Source organism: Ambystoma mexicanum, chromosome 6p (assembly GCF_040938575.1).
Source record: "Ambystoma mexicanum isolate Mex_15411 chromosome 6p, UKY_AmexF1_1, whole genome shotgun sequence".
NCBI classification, from domain to species: domain Eukaryota; kingdom Metazoa; phylum Chordata; class Amphibia; order Caudata; family Ambystomatidae; genus Ambystoma; species Ambystoma mexicanum.
In genome coordinates this window covers 399,604,482-399,629,687 of record NC_090935.1, presented here as the reverse complement: position 1 = coordinate 399,629,687, position 25,206 = coordinate 399,604,482, and the positions used below count along the sequence as shown (strand labels likewise).

The window sequence follows — 25,206 nt, the reverse complement described above, 5'->3', positions numbered from 1 at the left end:
CTGTCGCAAAGAGACCCAAAAACTAACCAACTACACCCAGTGGCCTTTTGGTCCAGAAAATGTTCTCCTCCTGAAATCAACTACGCAATTACCGATAAAGAGTTACTGGCCATCAAATCTGCTTTCAAGGCTTGGCGTCACTACCTTCTCGGGGCAAGACACACCATCACCGTAATTACGGACCACAGAAACTTACAGTATTTAAAAACGGCCAAAGCTCAATCTTCACGACAACTCCGATGGGCTCTATTCTTTGCGGAATTTGATTTTGTAATTACCTATCGCCCTGGCTGCAAGAATGGAAAAGCGGACGCCTTATCCCGGATTGGCATGGAAGAACCTAATTCGAGCTTAGAACCTGTGCCCATCATACCTGAGCAAAGAATCTTAGGCTTAACTTCATTGCAAACTATTGAGGATATCCAAACGCAAGTAAAACAACTTCTAGACTCTTCCACCTTACTGGAATGGAGCCAAAAGGGTCCTCATTACACCGTTAAGGATGACTTACCCTACTTCCAGGAGCGGTTGTTTCTGCCAAGTAAAGAATTGCAAGAACTTGTTATTGCCCATCATCATGAATCTTTAATGGAAGGACACCCTGGTATCGCTAAAACGGAGGAAAAAATCAAACGCCACTTCTGGTGGCCTTCTTGGAGAAAAGACATAAAGTCTTTTGTACTGTCTTGTGGAATTTGCGCCCAAAACAAGGCTCAAAAGAAAAGGCCAGCCGGCCTACTTCAACCCTTGGATATTCCACCGGCGCCATGGCACACCCTGTCAATGGACTTTATAACAGATCTGCCTCCTTGTGCTGGTTACAACACAATCCTTGTAATTGTGGACCTATTCTCCAAAAAGGCCCACTTTATCCCTTTAAAGGGTTTGCCTTCAGCTTCCACCTTGGCCAAGGAATTCCTGGAGAATATAGTTCGCATACATGGTTTCCCTTCCATATTAGTCTCGGATCGTGGAAGTCAGTTTATCTCACATTTTTGGAAGAAGTGTTGCCAACTAGCACAAATAGATGTGCGGTTATCCACCAGCCACCACCCCCAGACCGACGGACAAACCGAGAGAACCAATCAGACTCTCGAGCAATATCTTCGGTGCATGTTACACCAATCCGAGTTAAATTGGAAAGACATCCTTTGGATCGCAGAATATGCATACAACAATTCAGTGCATTCAGGAACCGGACAAACCCCCTTTTATACTTTGTATGGTCACCATCCTCGGACCTCTGACCTAGATCCACCTCTGACCCTGGAAATGCCTGCAGTAAATCATCTGCATTCCACAATAACCCGAGCCTTCAAAGAAGCTGCAACTCATTTACAGCAAGCCAAGAAAAAGTATAAAGAAAACGCTGATTTGCACCGAAGTAAAACTCCTCCTTACCAAGTAGGAGACCAGGTATGGCTAGCAACTAAACATTTACCCCTCAAGGGCCCGCGAACCTTCAATCCCAGATTCATTGGACCTTATCCCATCAAAGCTATAATCAACCCAGTGGCCTTTAAACTGGATCTACCGTCCAACATGCGTATTCATCCAGTTTTTCATTCATCACTTTTGAAGCCAGTACAACCAGGAACCCGATTGTCCAAGCCTCCAGATCCAGTTCAAATTGAAGGGGAATTAGAATTCGAAGTTAAAGACATTTTAGACTCCAAGGTGGTAAAGTCGAAACTCTTCTATCTTGTTGACTGGAAGGGATATGGACCTCAGGAGAGATCGTGGGAGCCTAGTAACCATGTCCACGCACCTCGATTAGTGCAAAGGTTTCACCAGAGATTTCCGAACAAGCCCAAACCCCCGGAGGGAATAACCTTGGGAGGGGCCTTGAGGGGGGGTACTGTCATGATGCCTACCTCCAAGGAGCCAGGTCCCACCCAGCAACCCCAGAGGCAGGCATCATTTCCCCCAGGAGAGTGCCAGCGGGCCCAAGCTGGGGCCCTTTGGACGCAGTCCTGGCGCCTTAGGCGCCAGGCTCATGTTGGACCCCTGTCCTGGCGCCTTAGGCGCCAGGCTCATAAAGCTAGGCATGTGTTCAAGTGTTTTAATGTGCACTTACCTGATGCAGACCATGCTGCTACATCCAGGCCCTCTTGAGGCCTGAATGGAACTACTTTACCTGTGGGACTACTTTCCACCCGGGTGTGGTCGGGGAAGGATACATACCTGATCGGTGGAAGGATACACACTGGGAACTTCTTCCAAAGCTATTTAAACCACACCCGATCAGCAACTCATGCTTCGCGTTGTTCTGCTCCTCGCAGCTGGACGCTCACCGTGTCAGCTCCTGCATCTGGACTTCAGCCACGCCTGTCAGCATCCTGAATCACCTGCAAAGGAAGGGAACAAGAGAACAGAAGAAGGAAAAGCATCCTGGATCACCTGCAAAGGGAGACAAGAGACCTTATCAGCTGAATCTGCACCACAGAGACATCACCGACGATCCTGAAAGGGAAGACATTATTTTTTAAAAGCATTTCGTTACGATCGCTGCAGCGCTGTATTTCACTCACCTTTCCTGGGTTCCTCCATCTTCAGCAGCGATCATCCGGATACACAGCCACTTCCCAGAGCCTAGCGAAAAAGACAAGAATAAGAGGTGAGAGAAGGAAGGGAATAAGACTTACCTGTTGGGTCATTCCCATTTCATTTCGGGTCTTGCCGCTTCCAGGCATTTTCCGGACCCCGGCCCCTATGGGGAAAAAAGACATAAGCATTAGCGCTTGCTGCAAAAGACAATGAACATTATTATTAAGCTTGGACTTTTGAACTTGCAACAGAACTTTTACAAAGCCTTACCTGAACAGTCAAGCTTACCTGAACTCCCACCAATCCTCAATCCAGTGAAGTAACTGGGTTTCAACGCGCCCCTGCATCAGAAGCAGGATGGAGAGCTCATCCTTCCTGACCCTAAGGTGAGACTTCACGGGGAATCGTGGAAGGGTATCGTGGAGGGTTGGAAGAGAGTGGGAGGCTCGAGCATAACTCAGTCAGTAGGTAATACCCTTTTCACCCACAGGGGAATATTCCTGCGAGCCGGAGAAGCCAGAGTAGAGGGCCCTTCCTGTCCATCTTCAGAGCCCTGCGCTTCACCATTGAAGAAGCATCAGCACTCGAAGCCAGACCTGCGCCTCCGTGGGAATCAGGTGAGCGTTACAGTCTCTATGTGTATGCTCAAAACCAGTCAATCTGCAGTCTTCTGAATGAGTTGCATTGGGTTTATGGTTTCCTTTTATAACCTAAGTATAAACTATTGCAGTACTACAGATTGGATAGAGAACTAGTGATGTCGATTTCTTACAATTTAAGATACAGGGCATTCATTCCATTTCAATTCTATATTTTTGAATGTCTTAATGAAATAATGATCTTGTTGCCTAAATGAGAGAGTGGTATCAAAAGTGATTCTGAGGTTGTCTTCTCCATTAGTTTAGGCAGGGTCTCATTGATCAAGTCTATGTGAAAATGAGTCTGGTCAGTTTGGAATTTTTAAAGTGTAAAGTTGGAAGTTAGAGGATCAAAGAATGTATGTATGCTTTGACGGAAGGCTATGGATTTAGGGTTCCCTGATTTGACTTTGTTCGAGTGTTATAATGGGTGTTCAAATAGTAAGGAAAGGTTTTTGCAGCGATTTAAAGGTTGGTTTGTAACCACTTTTATCATGATTTTAACCATACAACTAGCTATGTTGTAGTATTTAGGCCCTGTTTTGAATCTATCTGCACTGACAATCTAGCCACTGTTTTGAATCTAGCTGCGCTTCTAGAATTTAGCTAGCATTTTGAATCTAGCTACATTTTAGAAATGTAGCCACTAGTTTGAATCTAGCTACATTGACAATCTACCCCTTGTTTTAAATCTAGCTGCACTTTTTGTCATGGCCACAGGCCCCAGAACACAAAAACCACACCATCTAGTGATGGGGGCAATGGGTCACTTGACTCACTTATGCCCCTTTGGGACCCATAAACAAAGGGGCCCTGGATGGACTCAGTCCTGGCACCAAAGATGTGAGCAGGAACACTTTATTTCAGTGCAGGAGTGCTTTTATTTTACAAGAACTTTCCAGGAGCTGAAAGCCTTTATTACAGCGAACATCGTCATGTGCTGACTCATCGGGTGTGGTAGGCAGGCTGAACCTGGTGGGCATGGCTTCAGAAGCTCAGCTATATGAGGTGCTCCATCCTTAAGGCCGATGCTTTGCGTTACTATGCACTCGCGTGCAACGTGACGCTCACCGCCGCTTGGACCAGTTTACTTACCTCTGAAACCAGGCGTTCTCCTGCATACTCACCTCCAGGAAACCGTTGCTTCATCGCTTCATCTGCAGACTCATCTCCTGACATCCAGTGATCTTGATCCCGATGCCGCAACATCACACTCTGCATCCACGAACTCGGACCCTGTGAAGAAGAAGAAAGACAAGGTTAGAATATCTGTCCTAGGGCCGTGCCGCATTTGCACCCCGAAATGCCCCCCCTAGTTAACAACTTACCAGCTACTGTACCTCTGCAGCTTTGTTCCTCGTTCCCTTTGGCTGCCGCATCGAGCTCCGCAGCTTCTGCCGGGCCAGCAATATCACCTGCAAGGGAAGAAAGCAAAAGAGCAAACATCAAAAGTGGAACGGACAGCAATACAAGACAACAAACTTTACAATACAACTAAACAGACGAGGAAAGACAAAGGCAAACAGGAACACTTGCCTAAAGTATAGTGGCTTAGTTGCAGCAGGACTGGACTACCACGTGCAAGTGACCAGTGAAGGAACTTAGTCCAGATCATACAAGCGCCCCTTAGCTTTCCAGGGATGGCGCATCCCACGGGTACCACGGTGTGGGAGAAGGGGTCTGGAAGTGGATCAGGCGCACAAGCTGACATACTCACACCCCCTATTCTCCACGCAGGAGCAGCCCCGAGCAGCATCACATATTACCACCAGTCACCACATAAGCGGAGAGGGCAAAGTCTGACCCGAACGACCACACCCCCGGGAGGGCTGCAACAGTGCTCCAACGCCTCCACAGAGACCAGGTGAGCGTAACACTTTTAGCCATGTAGGCACTGGTTTGTATCTAGCTGCATTGAGAATGCAGCCACTGTTTTGAATCTAGCTGCGCTTTTAGAATTTAGTCACTGTTCTGAATCCAGCTACATTTTAGAACATAAATCTAACAAAATAAGAAACCACCCAGGACTCGTGTATGTATTACACTCCATGTAGATGGAAAATATCCACAGGCACGGCCACCCACCTGCACGCAGCTGAAATCCCACGCCACATTATGACACATCGCCCAATACCTCTGCCACTAGAATGCAGCTAAGTCTCATGGTAAAAATGTGGTCTAGCTAGACACATAATCAGTCTCCTTGACTCGTATACTCGCCCAGCAACCTTCACATCACCCATCCACAAGCCAGCTCTACATGGGTCGCTAGCAGGGACGAGCAATCCCTACCTATCTGAGTACTGGACACACACGGACACACACGGACACACACGGACACACACGGACACACACGGACACACACGGACACGCACACGCACACGCACACGCACACGCACACACACACACACTCTCTCTCTTTCTCTCTCTTTCTCTCTCTCTTTCTCTCTCTCTCTCTCTTTCTCTTTCTCTTTCTCTCTCTTTCTCTTTCTCTCTCTTTCTCTCTCTCTCTTTCTCTCTTTCTCTTTCTCTATCTCTATCTCTTTCTCTCTCTCTCTCTCTTTCTCTTTCTCTTCTCGAACTTCTGCCCTCCAAGGGCATTCACCTACAGAGCATTGAGGCTGTACCAATGGTACGTATCACACTCCATGTCGATGGATAATAGCCACCCATCTGCAATGATACGCCACATGATGACATATCGCACACCTCTGCCATTAGAATACAGCTAAGTCCCACGATACAAATTCAGTCTAGCTGGACACATAATCAGTCTCCTTGACTTGCATACTCTCCTGACAGCCTTCACAACACCAATCTACATGCTGGCTCTACGGGTGTTACTAGCAGGGATTTAGCGACCCCTACCTATCAGAGTACTGGCTAAAATGTACAAACGCATTGTAAATTCCTCTGACAAATCTCTCATACCCCGGACTCTGGTCCTCCAAGGGCTTTCACCTACAGCGCTTTGAGGCCATACCAATGGGAAAAGGCGCTATGCAGATGCTGTATTACATTACATTACATGAAGGGGATATTAGTGACTGGACAATAGTTATTAGCGTCAGATGCATCTAGTTTAAACTTTTTAAGGCATGAGATGATGGAGGCTTTTTTGTGGCTTTCAGGCAATGAGCCACAATGAGGAAAGCGTTGCATACGGAGGAGATTAGTGTGGCTAGTACAGTCATGGATTCCTTTAGTAATTATATGGGGCACATGTGAGACAGTTTGACAGATGCTTTAAGGGAGAAAACTATTACTGCCTTTCAATGGCGTGCCAAAGAAGAAAGAGTGGTTAGGTGTGACCAGATGGATCCTTTAAATGGGAGGGGAACGGGCAGACCGTTCTTGGGACCTGATATTGACCTAGATCGTCATGATCTTACCTTGGAAGGCAGCAGCTCGTTTGTCAATGAAATAGTCAGATCACTCTGCTAGTTGCTTTTCTTTAATCCCCAGATGAACGATCCTTTTGCCACCCAGTCAGTTAGAATGACTAATTAACACGAGACCTAAGCATTCACGTTGATAACGTCCGTCTGGAGGACACACAATTTGAAGTGGCTTAAGGGGCCATGTAGTGCTTTCCAGAACACCCAACAAATAAATTCACTAGTCTGTGCAAGCATTTTCTTCCTTTTACCATTTTAAACTTAGATAATGAAAAGGTATATAGCACATTCTTTATATGTCGCCACACGGCTCCTGGGTACCATTGCACTAGATTCTACCATGGAACTTCATACACATTTCAACTGTTGTAGCTCTTTATTGTCCCACAGGTTTTACCCACAGTCATTTACTCTTTGGCCCTCATTAAGAGAGTGGCGAAATACTGCCAAACGCAGTTACCGTTACTGCCACTTGCTCCCATTTTTTGGAGTCTGTAGGATTCCATGGGAATTTCGGTGGAATTACCACTGGTGGTAATTGTGCTGATTTTTCGTCAGTAAGGTGGAGGTTTTACCTCCAGCATGGTGATGCTGGAGGTAAATCCTCCACTTCATGGCCAAACTCGGCATTTGGTGGAGTGGTGAAAGGGGTGGTCATTCCGTTGCCACCACTTTTTGACGCTTGGCCGAACTTGGAATGAGGCCCATTGACTTTAAAAGCGATCTCTGTGCCCTTGAGCAGGACCCATGTTAGGTCATTGCACATCCAGGGTTTTTGCATGTCAACTTTGTCTCCATTTGCTTGTCAGGTGTTCCCAGGAAAATATACACTCACGTCCTGAGCCACAATATATTTTGTCCGAATGTGTTTGACAATGACGTGGCAAGCTGTGGGCACCTTGCACCCAGAGCCAACCCGTCCTTCTTTGCTCATTAGAAGGGACAAAAAAAAAACTCATTTTTTTCTCCATGACTCTCGCCTAAAATTCATAAAAGGAATGAAGGTACCTGAACATTTCCTAACCCAACTGTATTCTAGAGACCACAGCTGCAGTCGGATATCTAATTTGCCTGAATGGGTCCTGCTTCTTCCGCAGTCTCTGCTTGTTCCGTTATCATACACAGCCATCACAACTAGCAGCTTAATAATGCATGTTTATTACTAATTACTAATGCTTTATCTGGATATTAATATTTGACCCTAAGCTTTTGCCAGTACCCTTTTGTTTGTTCAATTTTAAGGATTTATCAAGAGAAACAAAAATAGATGAATAAACAGTGCTTTGACATGGAATATTCTTTTTGCCATCCGGTAATATTATATGATAAGACATTTTTAACGCGCCTGTAAACAAGTGTTTCTAGGCGCAAGAAGTGGTTCTATAAAATGTGCATGCACTTAGCATGTTTGGTCTCTAGAGACAGCCAGTTTTTCTGCACATCCAGAAAGAATATATACATTTGAAGAAGGTTCATACAATGAATTTTAGTGGTGACCACCAAATGCACATTTGTGATCCTGAAAAACGAACAAAATCTTTCGAATCTGCGAAATGACAAGCCCTTTTTTTTTTAATCGTTAACGCTATTGTTGGTGCCAGGGTGTTCGACTAAATTAATGAAGCAGAGTAAAATGTTTGAACATATCTTCTTTTAAAAATATGATGCGAAATATAGAAAGTTTTCGTTTAAAAAAAAAAGGTTGTGGTATTTTTTTTTTTAATAAGTACACAATGATGAAAATAAGGCCTGCATTTGTGAACAGAACGAGTAAGCCAGTTTGGTGGAATGCTTCATCGAGCACACCACTGTCGCTTGTGGCTGTCGTGTGCGTTATCTTTATTTAGCAAAAGGCACTAAATGGTTTGGCGTCTTTGTGAAACATGAGGCAAATGCCGGATGGCAGCGCCCGTAATGCCTTTGGTGGCAGCGCCTGTCCGTGTTTAATTTGTTAGCCAGCCCTTGGTGGACCGATTTGGCAAAATATGTTGGCAACGAAAAAAGTAAGTAGGTAAGTAAGCAGTTAAAGACGGCTGCTGCTTCCTGTCATTCTGCAATATCAGCTGGCTGAAGGATGAAGGTGCACGGCTGTTATTTCCCTTCTTGAACCTGTACTTGTACCAGTGGGGTAGCTAGATTTTCTGGGGTGCCAAGAGGGAGTGAGCGGAGACATGCGATTTCCATCCGCGGGAGCCCGCGCGCCAGTGCCTGCCTATGCTACCAACTTCAGAGTCTAAGATGTGTAGTCTAGGGAACATGAAATATCTGCAAACTGAAGTGACATGTTTTAAATGTTCACCGTTTCCTGACAATAAAACTTAATTTTACACCTGCAGGTACCGGGAAGCAGTTCAGAAATGGGATGAAGCACTTCACTTGACCCCAGAGGATGCAGCGCTGTATGAAATGAAGTCTCAGGTACATACGAACATGGATTAGATGTGTTTTCAGACCAATGGCATGACAATCTATATATTTTACATTTCTGTTCTCATCTCTATCCGCAGTTGCCGAGCTGCACCTTTTAGTTTACCGCTTTTGTTTTCAGAGGAGCCAGAAACATTACAACACTTTTCACCACATTCTGCGTTTTGCGTTACATCATTTCTGTGGTTGATTTAAAAGATTATATAGAAATAAAGAAGTTTCTTAAACCACTTTATGCTTTCATAAAAATGTATCTGAAGCCATCCTTAGTTATTTTGCAAGACACTCTTGGGGCAGAGCGATTACGATTCCAAACAGAACATATGTATAATCTCTGTGCAATAATATATTAATCGTTATTCCCGGTGGAGGCGGTACAGATGGAATTTAGATGTCTCTCTCCACGCTTGCTAAGACCAAGAGATCCATGTTATACCTGAAGATGTTAGAAGGGGATAAGGGGGGCGGGGGAAGGGGCACTATGATAAGTTAGTCTATGGCAGTATGAAAACATGTAGGGACAATTATGCAGTTAGTGCATTAAAAAATATGTGCAGTGCATTCCAGAAATCCATTGGTTGGAAACTAAAAGACTTCCACTCTATGGCAGCGGGTAATAAAAGATTGACGAAGCGTATGTCTGGGATAGGGTCAGAGCCATGGATTATCTACAAGGCAAAACCACTTTCATGGAATACTCTCGCCAATGCTTTCCATTCAAACAACCCCTGGCGTACTTAAAGCACATGGCAGACCAGGGTTTATGCCGATTCCTTATGCTGCTAAGGTTTAATTTACTTCTTTACTTTATTACTACTGGGACTTGGGTGAAGATCCCTGTTGAAAATAGGTTGTTTAGAATCTGTAACAGGAGTATAGAGTATACTAGAGATCTTTTAGCCCAGTGCCCAGAATTAAGTAAACAATATGCACTATGGCTTCACGGTGGCAAGAATGGACGATGCTGGGGGAACCAGTTTTGGTCTACAATTTATTATGCAACGTCGAGGGTTATATCTGGTGCTGCCTATATACAAACTAAGGAGATATTTGAAAATTGTAAATATATAGGAATTTCTTTATAACAGGATGATTTTATTGGTATTATGTTTATTGTAAAAATGTAATTGTTAATTTTAATGGTGTGTAATGTGTATGCCGAAATATCAACTTGTATTTGTATTATGATGTGTTTTATAAATTGCCAGTAGTGTAAAGGTTTTTTTGAATACCGGTCATACTACCAATCCTATATCCTTCAGTTGAAGCCTTTTATGACTGTATGTTTTGTTTGCACCATTGCATTCATTTTCAAAGTTATTACAAGATGTGCATGGTTTATTTATTTAACAGATCCATGCTATGTTACTGTGCCCCCATTTTCACCGAACACAAGCTATTTTCATTAAGCACTACATGCCGCAAAGTGACAAGTAATTATTATCCAACATTGCAAAGCGCCGTGCAAAGGGACTTTGCCAGCCGTGTGTTTAATGCTTATATTCAGTGTTTCTGATAAAAGCATCTGTCATTCTAGCCAATAAATCCAAATGTACATAATAGAAAATGAGGAGGCCCTCAAAGCTTTGAGAGTTTTCTTTGCTGTGGCTTGGCTTGATTGGTTTGTTTGCGCCCTGAGCCAAGCCATAGCATTGGAGTAGCTGGTTTTAGATATGTTACCAGAGGTGGTTTAGTAGATGAATAAATAAACAGAGAAGTTGGGCAGATAAGCTAAGTTAGTCATCACCATAAGCAGTGTAAGAGATGCGTTTTTAAATCCCTGCTGGATTTTAGGAAGTGATGGTATTGGCGAGTAAGGAACTCGGAATATGCATAGATCCAAGGTCAGTGCTTTTGCTCATTGACTTCAGGATAAATGTTGGAAGAGATTACCTGGAATCCACCCATTCAGTGTTTCATGCACAAGACTCCTTGCTTCATGTTGAATGCATTCCTTTACTGGTAATCAGTGAAGAAATTCAGAGCGCAAGTGATGCTGTCATGGCTTCTTAAGGAAAAGATGAGCTGGCATAGTTTTGCACTCTATGGAGTTTTGCAAGGGTCTTTGCCAAGAGCTCTGTGTAGATGGCATTACAGTGGTATAGGTAGGATGCAACCACAGCAAGAACTAAAGCATGTTTTTAAGAGTGGTGTAAGAAGGAGAGGTTCTTTTTAAAACTGGCATAGATATTGAAACACACTTGAACAGTGAATGAAAATGGCTATCAAGTATTACACCTAGGTTTGACCTTTTTGTATGGGGGTGCAGGCACACAGAACCAATGAATAAGAGCTCAGTCGCTTGTCTATTGAGGCAAAGCCAATTATTGTGCATCCATCGTTGGATTTGATGACGAACAGTTTCGTATTGTGCAGTGATTTCTTGGTGCTTTAACTATTTTTGAAATTCATCTGGGCGTCATCCGTAAGTCTCTGATAATCGATATTGAGGGAATCTGCTAAAGAGGAAAGCAGTGCCATGTATATTTTGAAAAGCCCTGGGGCCTGGGGAAATAGACAAATCCAATGGCACCACGGTGCAATTTGAGGAAGTGAGGATCTGATGAGTGTGATTTCGTAAAAAAAAATCTTGGAAAATGCTAAAGCTGTCACTCGTGCCACTGCAACTAAAACGATTTAACAAAAAACAAGCACAGCTGGAAGTGCAGGGATAATCCTGAGGAATTATAATATTTGATCTTTTCTGAAAAGTAGTTCTTCGATTTTCAGCAGAGTGGTTTTGCTTTCTCCTGAAGGCTAAACCCAGACTGGAAGTAACTTAGTATACTGTTTAATTCTAGGTGGGAGTAGAATCGTGTAGCGGCAGACACAAGATCAGAATTTATTTTTTCAGTTTTGGAGTAATGATTGCATATTAAAGTGATTCATAAAACTTGCAATTAAAGGGCATAGAACCGCAGGTTACTGATTTCATTTTATAAAAAGCAAAAATGATTGTCACAGATAGTGTTTGCAGAGGGGAAAATGGCACTATGTTGGCTTTAATCCCACCAAATCCAAGTAGATTAATAGGATTTCTTTAGGTACCTTGTCAGCACTATTGATGCAAAGTTACAAATGTCCTTCATAACCTTGGTTCAGGCTAATTGATGGCAACAAGTGAGAATCCTGCGTTCAGCAAGGTCTCTTAATGTCTGGATCTTTTGAGGGACCTGCCGCTCATTTCAATAACATGAGATCCTCGGAGAACCATTGTTGCCATTTCTGTAATATAACTTGAGGTTAAGAAGCTTGATGCAAGTGATTATGAGAGGGCCATCTTCACTTTATTTTCCTGATGAGATACTGAGTTAGGAATGCGAATGGTGGATCCTCAGGAATTAAGAGAGCTTGTAGCAATGCTTTTCGAGAAGACTGTATTCACCAACCACACATTATTGTGCCGTTTAAAACAGACTAAAAACAATACACAGTGTAGAAGTTCAATGAACAGGGAGTAGGGACCTGGCTATAATTTAGAATCTTTGTACACATTTTTATATACCTTAACTTGTTTCAACCATGTGCTGTTTTGGCAGCCTTCTTTGGAATACTGCCATTATATATGGGATAAAGTACCCCCTACCGTACATTATAAGGCTATTGCAAGATGCTTAGAAGTCCCTTTATATGGTCACGGAACGCTGAGGTGACTGACAATATCCATTTTACATACGATATGGGGTATTTTATTACTTGTAATACATGACCTCACACTATCATGCTCTTTAATACCTGGCCTCTTGCTTAATCTATTGTAAGATCTTCCGTTTGCTGAACCATATAATCAATGTCGAATCTGTTTGGATTTACAAAAGCTAATATGCAGATTTAATTATATGTTGCAGAAAAATTTTTGAATATAAAAAATCCTTTTCATTTTGTACTTAAAGATAAGTAATAACACGCATCTTTCCGTTAATCCTCTGCAGTGCATACATTAAACATTGTATCATATACCAGTTCCTTGGCAATTAATCGCTGTAAAGTGTCACAGAAAACTATTTAACAAGCAAGGAATTTGGAAAGCTTGTAACGACTTTTAGCACCCGGGAACAGATGTGCAACCAATCAGGTTGCTCGGAACATGGGCTGTATCTACTTATTTTTTATCTATTTATTTTTATTTATTGTGCATTTGTAAGGCGCTTCTAAAACAAGTAAGTTGTGTTTCAAAGCGCCCACAGGGCAACAGGGAGGGAACATGGGAGTGAAAAAGAGCTATAACACTGTAAAGATAGAGGCAGACCTACTAGCCCTTCAGAAAGTGCATTCAGAAAGAGCAAGTACCGATGCAAGCCTGTATTCCGAGCCACCTGATTGCTGCCTCCCCCATCTTCCTCCAACCCTTCCATTATTTATTTTAACACTCCCCCACTTACCTGCTTAGCATGGCGGTGGTACATAACGCGGCTGCTGCTACTTCCTCCCGCTGTCCTCTGTGGTTGCCGTGGAAATGGAAGAGCTCCTGGACGTTAGGGCTGTATCGGGTAGTAAGGCATAATAATTAAATGCTGCACTGACAGCTGGAGTTCTGAACTTTGCTGGGTCAAGCAACAGGTATTGTGACCTTGTAACCAAAGCGTAATAACTGATTACAGAGAAGTTGTGATGCCATTTCCTTATTACAGGTCAGTTGTGATGTCACAACTAGCCTGTAATACGAGCATTATTTCCAGACTTTTATATGGATATTGCAGGCTGCCATGTATTATATCTACTTTTCATGAAACCATTATTTTGTGTTCTTGGATCACTGGTCACACCATTCAGTAAAGTACCTATAATGATATATGACACACAGTATGTATTGCTGCATGTCACATCTTTCTATTGTCAATGGCACATTTCCTACTAATTTCCAAGAGGTATATTCCACATTGCCAAGCCATGCCCTGTACCATTGCAATATTATTCCACTGTGTTCTCCATAGGTAACGTCTACTTTTAACACTTTATTTTTTAATATTTCAAAAGATATTAAGCTCCAATAAATACAATTATTTGTAGTTGAGGATTATTACAATATCAATCTCAAATATTGCCCATATTTTGTTTTTTCAATGCCTTTACTCATAATCTCCATAATGATTTTCTCCCTATGTAACTAACATGAAAACGATGGAAAGAGAGCCGTCAGTCAATCATAACCACTACGAATTCCTGTGAGCAGCGTTTCTAAGGGGATCTCTGACGTTATTGAAGAGAAAAACATGCAAATCAGTTTTGGTCACAACCCACAAGGAGCAGTCTACCCAAACTGCTAGGTCCCATCCTTTCTGCACAGGATTACAAGCAACTACAGCCATTTTAAGCCTTGTTGGGAATCAAAGTGGCAATATTACTAAATTGTCTTTGCCTCGAGAAGCAAATGATCACTAGATCATTGCGTGTAATCTGCAAAACAATGTCTTTCAGGCAAAGAAAGGATTTATCACATTATTACTGTAAAAAGAAAATGCCTGGAATGAACTACCATTGGAAAATTATTCAAATGGACCCCTGACAGGAGAATATCACTTGTGCCCTTAGGAATGATTAAATTCTTTCCTGATATGCTTGCAGTTGCCATATTACCAGCGCATCATCTTAATAAAACGTGCCCTGTAAAATAATACGCAAATTAGGCTAGACTAGGACTACTCACGTCTGACCCACCTGTTAATCTGCAGCTAAAACTCATACCTCGCTCATCACCCCTGCTTAACCTACCTTGCTCCTTAACATTCAATGTATACTGTGTATACACCCCTGTGTACAATCACCTGTGTATGTAACCATGTATATTGTCATCATTTACTGTTAATGCACCCTGTAACCATCCTGAAATGTGTAACTGTAACATGTAAGCTTAAAGTATTCTTGAACACGCGCCCGAATACCCTCAGGTCTGGCGCGCGCTATAAATAAATAAACAAACAAACAAATAAGCATCACATGCAGATCTTGTTTTTTTGACTGAGGAAAAGTGATTGATTCTTTGTTTTTAAATATGTACTTAAACAATCTTACTTTAATACGCCCTGGTGAAGCCTTGAAGAAGCATACAGAGTAGACCATACTATTACGTTTGAAATACTTCTTTGCCAGGGTCCAGTTTTATTACATAGCATTTTTTAGTGTTGTAACCAAGGGATCCAACAATCGCTAGGAAAACAGTTTGGCGAATTTGCAGAATGTACAACAAAAAGTATTGTATTGTATACAATTACCAACCTATGCAGTCTCAGATGTTTTATGGGCACAAAGCAATATATTGTGTTTCATACTTTTTGTCTTGTTCTCTTAGCTCTCTTACTTGAGGATGTTGTGGGTGTTAGCTGTAGTAGTGATTCACTTTTGTTCATTCGAAGTGCATGTGGCCGAGATAGGCAATGCAGCTTTTGAATTTCTTTGTCATTTCCCTGGAGGCGGACCCGTGAGTGGCAGAGACAGCACCAGAACATAAACACTCAGACCCCCGATCTGTGGTAAGAAAGAATAACTCTTTACCCGCTGATACTGACTTGCTGGCTTGATCGTGATTACATTATTTCTTCGAAGGAACAGGACCGAGTACTAAGACGTGGTACTCATGTTTTCTGACTTAAGTGGGTTGCCTTCTTGGTACACATCTCCATGGCAGGCACTTTGTGAAGTAGAAACAGGAGACTTGAGCCTCCACGTGATCCCATTGTTTCCAAAGGAGAAGGGGGTCGTCGACTGGGCACCTTGACCTGGCAAAAACTCTTACTAAACGGGGTTCTAACATATCAGAGGAAATGGATATGATCATGCTGGCAATGGCTTCTCAGCCGGTTAGCGTGAGTATACACCAGTAGAACCTTTGGGGGGTCGATATGGTGGTACAACGTAAGGACCCCTCCACTACTTTGGATAATTCAGTAATACTTGATGAATCCATCCTCAAACTCTGTAAGGACACAGAACTCTCCACCCTCAATCGGGGAGCCCCTATAGCGTTGAAAAACCTCAGAGGGGGGTACAGCCTTCTCATCCACCGTACAAGAGTCTACCAAGACATCCCTTCCCACAAACTGATTGAATGATCTAAATTCTGTTTTTTTTACACAAAAATATACAACTTAGGAGGCAATCAGAGATATTTCCAAAGGTTGAAGCGTTGGGACCATCCTCGATATCTGCGCTACACATGGTACTAGAGTCTCTGCTGAGACTATATGATAATATTAAAGACATTGTTTCGCATAATGCTATGAAACTTTCAACTTTGGAAAACGTTTTTTTTTTTACTACCAACGTATACCAAATTGGAACCAACATCCCCTAGCTATTGCTCCAGATGAAGGGCCCTCCTTTTCAAAATGAAAATGTAAAAACTGAAAGGGGGGATGCTTCTATAATCGACCTAGTGATCACTAGTCAAAGTCCTAACTCCCCTTCACCATTGCTAGAATGTGTATCTAGATTGAGCGCGTCACCAATTCGCTGACTCTCCAGTTCCCGTAAGAAATGGGGTGTGGTTGAAGAGGAACAGGTGAGTCCTATGGTTTTACTCACCATTCACTCAAAACGTAAGAAGAGGAACAAAGGGAGAAAGTATGGTAAAAGTAAAAATAAATAAAAATCAGCCTGCACCAAAATTAAAACGCAGAAATTCTGCTCTCAAATATTTATGCCAACTCCCTGTGACGGATGAGATTATCAACCTAAATTCACAGGGCAGCATATTGGATCATGGTGACATTGATCGGGGAACATCACTGCCCTGCCCGAAAGGGAACTCTCAGATTTCATCTAGAGTATCGGACTAGGGGTCCGGCCGCCCTATGCCAATTCTAGGGTTTATGGCATGTATTTGCACGTCAAAGGCAATAAGAAAGGAACTGGCAACCTCTAAGTAGATGATCCCGGGTGTCCCATCGCAGAGGGAGCGGGAGACGAATCACCATCAAGATACTTTTAGTTCCATGCCCTCCAATACTAGGTTGGCTCTTAGTCACAGGAATGATTATCAAACTAAAATGACTGCCTTTCTGAGAGTCCCCAAGCCAGTTGTCTTGTACAGGATAACGGGCGGGGCAATAGCGCTGAGGAGATACTGTGCGAAGTTCTTTCAACTGAGTCGGCTAAGAAAGCTGAAATCGAGGATGTACCACTCATTATTGATGACCCTATTATGACGACTGATGTGGTCCCCTTTCCATCGGCCTCTTATCTTAGACAAAGCTGTTCTAGCATCATTGGTAATGCAGGTGGTTTAATTTATAACAACATTACTGACATCCCTAGTAAGTCATAGGGTCTCATTAGGAGCAACATTACTGGTATCACTAGTAGGGTAAAGGTTCTCATTTTCAACAACATTCCTTGCATCACTAATGGGGCATAGTTTCTTGTTTCCAACAGCATTACTGGCATCACTAGTAGGTCATAGGTTCTCGTTTTCAACAACATTACTGGCATAACTAGTAGGGAATGGGTTCTTGTTTTCAACATTACTTGCATCACTAGTAATGCATAGGTTCTCGTTTTCAGCAACATTACTGGCATCACTAGTAGGGCATAGGTTAACGTTTCCAGCAACATTACTGGCATAACTAGTAGGGAATGGGTTCTTGTTTTCAACATTACTTGCATCACTAGTAATGCATAGGTTCTAGTTTTCAGCAACATTATTGGCATCACTAGTAGGGCATAGGGTCTCACTTGGAGCAACATTACTGGCATCAGTGGCATGGCGGAGAATGTCACTGGTCCCATTTCTGGTAACACTCAGGATTACAGCAAATCCATGGCAGTAATTAGTACGGTTCCTCTGTTATGAAGCAAGGTCCAGACAGGTCTATGTTGCTTCTCTATAAGTTAACTTCAGTTACAGTTACATGACACTGGGGCATCAGGTATAGGACAATAGATCACTGGCACCCATCACCCAGGGAGGGAGGGACCAACTGACCAGTTACAGAACACTCAACACAGCATTCTCACACTCATACATCAACATTCCACTTGACACTGGCATGACATCACTAAGCACATGACCGGCTTCAGCAGACTCAGACAAGCACACCATAACACATCTCCCTCCTTACTGAAACACCTACACAAACAGGCACTTTACATTCAGGCAAGTCAGACTACCATCCACCATCAAACTTCACAAGATACTCTCACAACTATGCGATTCCGAACTTCACCTATGTTAAGACGGATTTCTGAACTCTGTCCTGGTGGCGCAGAAGTTCAGAAGGCCAACCTAATTACTTGGAACAGGGTAACCTCTGGACGAGCCAGACCAATCAAGGTAGCGATCGCGGCGGTCAAGGCTAGGTCTCAAGAGGGGTGAGGGTGACTGAAAGCCCGCAATGAGCACACAAAGCAAGGACACTTACAAACTACTCCAAACAGGTGTTATATTAAAAATATATACACATTTATTCCAAGGCCTTTAAAACAATGACCGTAGCGGGAAATCACAATATAACTCTAGTAAACCAACACATATCATACCAATACAATATATATACAAATACAACAAGTCTCAAGCGTTAGATGCACGAAATGTGTAGTCCACCTAAAAGGGAAGGAAAACAGGCAGTGCGAAATAATGCTTAGGCCCAAACCGCCTTCAGAGGCACCTAACTAAAAGGAAGTCCGAGCCCTACGAAGAGTGGAGCCTTGTGCTCAAAAGTACCTGCACACACTGGTGCCAACGGGCAAAAGGGGAGTCTCTTCGAGGGAAATCAGGCAGTTCAGTTTAGTGCACAAATGAAGAAGAACAAGTTCCGCGACTCAAGCGCAGCCTCCACTGTGGGCAGAAGCAGAGCGCGAGTACGGAAAAGGGTGCTGTTTTGACACAGCGGGGAAAAGCTATGGGCTCCTGCAGGAGGGCGACCAGTTTCTAGCTATGCTACTCACCGGTCCCCGATGCAAGCAGACCCATGCTTCTCTGCGTCAGTTTCAGTGCTGGCATGTTCAGAAGAGCAGGGGACGTCTCGTCGTCGTGTTGAGTCTGCAGCAGCAGAGTTGAGTAAAACACGTCCCAAACGAAGGAACCCGCACAGTTTGTTACCACAGCAGGGCAACGGAGCGGCCGTGTGTATCTGAGCCAAATGTACACTACTCACTTCAGACCTGGGAACGCCAAGTGTACAAAGCGTGTGAGAGTGACAAGGACTCGAAATACTACACAACCTGGCGGCAGTTACAGAGCAAGACTCCTGTGTAGGCCGGTCAGTCTGCTGGATGGCCCAGAGACGCTTCCGAAGGCTTACTAGCAGGAGATGGTGAAGATGCCGAGAATAGCTGTCCCTGCTATTCCAAGGGTCGAAGTACCAGTACAGGCCTTCTGGTTCGATCAAAGGTGAAAAGGGTTTCACAAGGCGACAGCAGTGCAGAGGAGCAGTCCTTCAGCGGGTCACCAGCGATTCCTCGGTTCAGCCTCTTGGTTGCAGGATACTTGGCTCCTGTATTCCTTCGTTCGTGAGAACTCAGGAGATCGACATGGTAGTGGTGTTTCCAGCCCCCTCTTATCCACGGTTCCCTTCACGCCTAAATGGAGGGGATCCAATGGGAGATCCGCTCATCAACACTCACACCATTCGTGGACCAATCACGGACCACGGTGGTCCCAGGCATTCACACCACCCTAGACTCTCTGGCACCCAGGATGTGTATTGGGACCAGACATCCCAGCCCACATCCTGGAGGCACACACCAGGCATGTAGAAGCCTGCAAAAGCATCTGTGTTTCGCTGGAAAGTACATGCCCAAATAAGGAAGGCCCCGGGTCGGCTCGACCTGGGGAAGGTGAAGGGAGTAAGACGGTCAGCGGACAGGACAAAGGAGCCTCGTGGTCTGGCCATTTTGGAAGCCAGGCCACCATTTTGGGTTAAGCGCGAGAAACGCACTTAGAACGCCAAAAGAAGCTCAAAACACAAGAAACGATCGCTGCCACCATTTCCGTCCGTGAGCCACTTGCACCGATCAGTTACAATCCTAAACGAGTATCTAGGGCCTGTAGAAGGCTAGAGACCCAAGAGAGCTGTAACTTAGCTTACAGTGCCCTCTTGTGTCATGTTGCACGAAAGCCGCAACATGATAAAAGAAACTACGGAAAACAGCGTTTCCCGGTACTGACTGTCTTAAGGGCATGTCAGTTTCCCCGTAAGAAAGGAGCGAAAGCCCAGAGGAGTGCGGCAGAAGGCTGCACTTCTCTGGCAAAGTCGAGAACAAGGTGTAAAACAACAGCAAAAAGTTTAGTGGTTGCCACATGGAAGGAAAATTACCTACAATTACGAAATCTTTCCTAACAACCTACAAATCCAGGTCACCCTCAACAATAACACAAATCACCTTCTGCCTGTCCCTGCCACGAACAGACTCTAGACTCACACTCTAGACACATACCAGCCCATCCACGACTACAATTACATATATCCTTCCGCCCGCCACAGGCGAGCCTTCAGGCTGCCACCCTGAAGCACAGTTTGCCATCCTGCCGCAATACTAGTCATCCAGGATGACAACAGAATCACCATACCTGTTAAGAGACCCCATGAACCACTGAAAACACTGCTACCAGATATCGCCAACTATGCCTGCATCACAACATACAAACAGATACATATATGGACTGTGCCAACAGAGCCCACCCAACCTCACCAAGATATAGAGATCCTGCAACAACTTGAAGATGCTGGCCATCCATCTCCAAGACCACCAACAAAACATGGGGTTGACCTAACTACTTATCTCAATGGCAGCACTAACAAGTCCCATAAACAAACCCTGACCAGATGACAATAGCCAGGACTAACACATAACACTTAAAGATAACAAATCACCATGCAAGTCTTCATCTTGAACAGCATTCTTAACTTTAACATAGCATCAACTAGAGGGCGTCCCTTACCAGCAACACACTTCATCCAACTCAACAAGCTGTCCCTTAAGATGAGAATCGGCTTCACCAGGGAGTGCACTACTGTCATAACAAAAGACGCTAGACTTACCACTCCCATTCACCTTAGTGCAACATTCACTTACCACTCACTAAAATTCCTGTCGAAGGCTACCACCAGGATTCACCTTACTCACACATAAAACCTAGAGAGGCACTACCTCACCTTAGTTGCATCACTAAACAGTACTCGCCATAAAACCTACAGAGGCGCTACCTCACCTTCGTCGCATCACAAAATGCAATCTCTGTGACTCCAAACAGTGCTACTAAAATCACTGAGAGAGTGCACTCCTATGTGGCGCTACCACAGTAAACCATACTTGTCATCTCAATGGCAGCACTCCTATGAGGCGCTACCTCAGTAAACAATACTCCTCAAAGCAGTGGAACTACCTACTGTTAACATCAACAGAGGCGCTACCTCCCCAATATCTAATACTTATACATAAATAAAAACGAATGTTGCACCCACTCATTCTTTTATACATCCATACATATTAATTAGATAACATACTAGTGACATGTCTTCACTTCCATACTTCGCAAGTACGTGGATATACATGACATTTCTACATCTTCATTTAACATTTTTTTTTTAATTCTAGCATCTTATACCTAGCACACGCAATATTGGTTCACATCGCGATAAAATGGTATGCCTAAAAGTCCATGTTGTACTAAATGCCAAAAAGTCCAAATCGTTGAATAACAACCGAACACCTGAAAATCCTCAAAATGTTAATCTAGCTCTCCTTCACCCACATACACTCCACATAAGCTCCGTACGTAAATGCTTTCCACAGCTATATTATTGCTTCGCATTTAATTATGCCATCAATAATAACAATATTCATGAAAGTCCATAAACCTGTAAATCCTCAAAATATGTTAGGTTTCTAAGCAAAACAAACAACGCTCTCTCATACACCCAGAACGCACTTTCATAGTGCCAATCCTCACACATGTGACAGTTATTAAAACAGATTCACACTGCATGTTTGGACTTCAATATTCTCCAATAACCGATTACATAGTGCATTCCCGAGCACAAGTTTCTTTTGTCAAAATGAACTAAATATCATTTAAAGACTTCTTAACAAAATATGATAAAACTTCTTCACCGTATCCTGTGATATCACAAACCTATGTTTACCGGAACGATGGCCGCTACATGACGCCTCGCTATCCGGGCGGAGCGGCATTTGCTGCATGTAGCCTCTATCCCAATGAGGCTGTGCATGCACCTGCTGCGCACATCCTCATCATCGGATGACGGCCAGACAGTCGCCTGCAACGTGCTCGCCGTCGTTGGCTGATTGCTCAAGTCCCAAAAAGTCAGAGCGGCTTTGCTGCACCGCAGGCACTACGGCGCTCATGCGATGGGTGTGCATTGCTGCACCGCGGTCACTTCGGCGCTATTGACTCTACGTGACAAACATGGGCGCGCTCCCTCCTGCTCTCCATAGGTCGACTTCCTCATCAAACAACGTCTTACAGTTCCCTGAAACGTGACATTGCGTGAAAGGTCCTTTACTCTGAAACTGGAGCTGTCCCATTTACAGTTCTCCGTGAAGAACGCGTCGAAGACGCATTCGATTCCACCGCCAGCTCCCTCTGATTGATGACGTCATCATTTTCAAACCAGCAGTCAAAGGCTGCAGAACTCATGCACTGCTAAATGACCAACTGTTATGTGAATTGCGCTCTCATAAGGCACCGCCAAAATAGCACCAAGTCACTTCCCAATACTCGGAAATGCAATAGGCGGTCGCAAAACATTGTTCCAATGCCCATGTGGACCACGAGGGAAACATGAGATGCATCTGAATTTCACCGAGGTCTCCCTTACTCCACCTTGTATTCTGGACGCATCCGCCAAAAAGTCCAAATCACAATCCACTCGGGATGGCCCTGGAAGTCCCTAATGAGCCCTGACACAGCACTCCCAAAGGTCGATGGGCTGCTGGTCAATGTCTGCTAAGGGCGCTTAACCTTATGAATCACATCCATACTTCTCAAGTCCAGGGATGCAGCACTCCCAATGACAAACAGGCTGCTGATCCTATTAATAGTTATACCTTGAACCTCCTCGCTTATCCGCCCTGTGTGATGGGTTTTCTTACTTGGGGGCGGTGTTGTCCTTTTTATCTCCTGGTCCTGATGTCTTCTGCACCCCCCGCAGCAGTCCTCTTCAGTCAGTCTTCTCCTTGCACCATGGGAACATTTCTGTTAGAGATCCTCGTCGCCAATGTTATGAAGCAAGGTCCAGACAGGTCTATGTTGCTTCTCTATAAGTTTACTTCAGTTACTTAAGTTACAGTTACATGACACTGGGACATCAGGTATAGGACAATAGATCACCGGCACCCATCATCCAGGGAGGGAGGGACCAACTGACCATTTACAGAACACTCAACACAGCATTCTCACTCATACATCAACATTCCACTTGACACTGGCATGACATCACTAAGGACATGACCAGCTTCAGCAGACTCAGACAAGCACATCATAACACTCTTGGCCTCCAGGGGGTGGCTTTGGCAAGGGGGTTCTCTCCAAGGTTTACAGTGGTAGGTGGGGGGAGGGTAGGTGTATATCGGGTGCTATTGGAGACCCTGTTAATCAGATCGACCTAGTTAGTAGCAGGCTCTGGACACGTGTTATCATGGTCTCGAGGTAGGGCCTTAGTGCTTGGTAGGTGGGTCATGGTAGAGTACTTGTTAATGGAATGGGCAGTCAGCGGGGTTACTGCTTGGCGGTGACTGTGCGCATGGTTGCAGGAACCGATACTGGGATAAGCTTTACCCCCATAGAGAGGCGTACTACTTCTTAAAGTAGTTCATAGGGGTCACAAGCACCAGTGTAGTGATGGCAAATGCTACCACCAAATGAAGTACATGGAACATTTTAAGAGTCATTTTTAAACCGGTCAAGTATGAATAGATTTTAAAAAAAATGCAACTGACGCGACATGGGAAATAAACCAAGCAGTTTTTAAGTTCACTGTAGTTAAAGAAAATCACTGATTTTAATGATTTGGAAATTAGGCTATTAGGCTAATGTAGGGATAACAATGAGTTTGTAGCAATGGTTAAAAGTTGTATTTAAAAGAGCGTAATATTTCAATATTGTAATCGTTTTGGGCGACTACTGAACTTGTTGTTTTTGAATAATTACATGTTATATGGTCTGTGTGCCAAATTGTCCTTCATAATGGGCAAACTTTGCTTTATCTCCTGCTTGCACCTTGGCATTTCAGCAGTGAGTAATGTTTGTCATTGCCACTGCCATACCGACAACTTTTATAGCTCAGAATGACGCATATAAAAATTGTTTGAACATTTCCAAAGATATTTTAAGACAATCGTTGCATGGGGGATTAATAAAAGCCGTTTGTGTTTTATTATTTCTTGGCACCCTGTGAGTTGGGACTGGAACACAAATATGCATAAAACAATAAGAAGCACACCTTTGACCTTGTTATACACCATCCTGCTCCATATCCTGAATCCTGATGTTCTTATTATTTCTTTCCATTGTTCAAATCTGGCTAAGTGAAATGCTTGTAGTTTATTAGGGGACAATACTTAGAACATGTTTTTGTCACCTTTTTGGATGTTAGCATGCTCCTTCAGAACGGCAGTGTTTGAGCAGAGGGCGATGATTTATGTTTCATTAAAATATGTAAGCGATTAAGATTTAATGTGGTTTCAAACATAGTATTTTATTTATTGATTTATACCATTTTTGTAACGCCCAAACCCAAGGGTATCACAGCGTTTGTACATCAGGCAGGAGTGTAACACAGCGTAGCATACTCGGGTAAGTAGGGTGTGGGAAAGGAACAAAGACACTATTCATATTTATTCAACAGCCAGGTTTTCAAGAATGTCTTGAACGTGGTGTAAGAAGATTCCAGCATGATTTTTGAAGGAAGAGAGTTCCAGAGTGAGGGGGCGGTGACCGCAAAGCTCACATCTCCAACTTTTCTTTTAATCATGGGCTGGCAAGTGTGGTATTATTGGTAGGGCAAAGAGTTCTCGGGTGGTGTTTCAGAGAGATACTCTTGTTCAGATACGATGGGGCAGGATTGTAGATGCCGCAGTGAGTCAAAGTGAGAGTTTTGAACTCTATGGGTTGTAAGGAAGGCATGGTATCAAACAGTGAAGATAGACGCACGTGATTACAGTTCAAGCGGGTTTATTGAACTTCACTGGGTTGGTTGAACGCCTATCTATCCCTAAATCTAAGGATGGGGGCAAGC

At 43.7% G+C, this 25,206-nt stretch overlaps 1 protein-coding gene across 10 annotated transcripts in view; it reads left to right on the top strand.

Moving 5' to 3' along the window:
- Positions 1 to 25,206, top strand: part of TTC33 (tetratricopeptide repeat domain 33) — an 820,935-nt gene that overhangs the window by 533,320 nt on the left and 262,409 nt on the right. For all 10 annotated transcript variants that reach the window (XM_069627194.1, XM_069627185.1, XM_069627186.1 and 7 more), the window contains one exon: positions 8,920 to 9,001. In XM_069627194.1, coding sequence (XP_069483295.1) covers positions 8,920 to 9,001 — 82 coding nt within the window. The remainder of the gene's footprint in view (positions 1 to 8,919; positions 9,002 to 25,206) is intronic.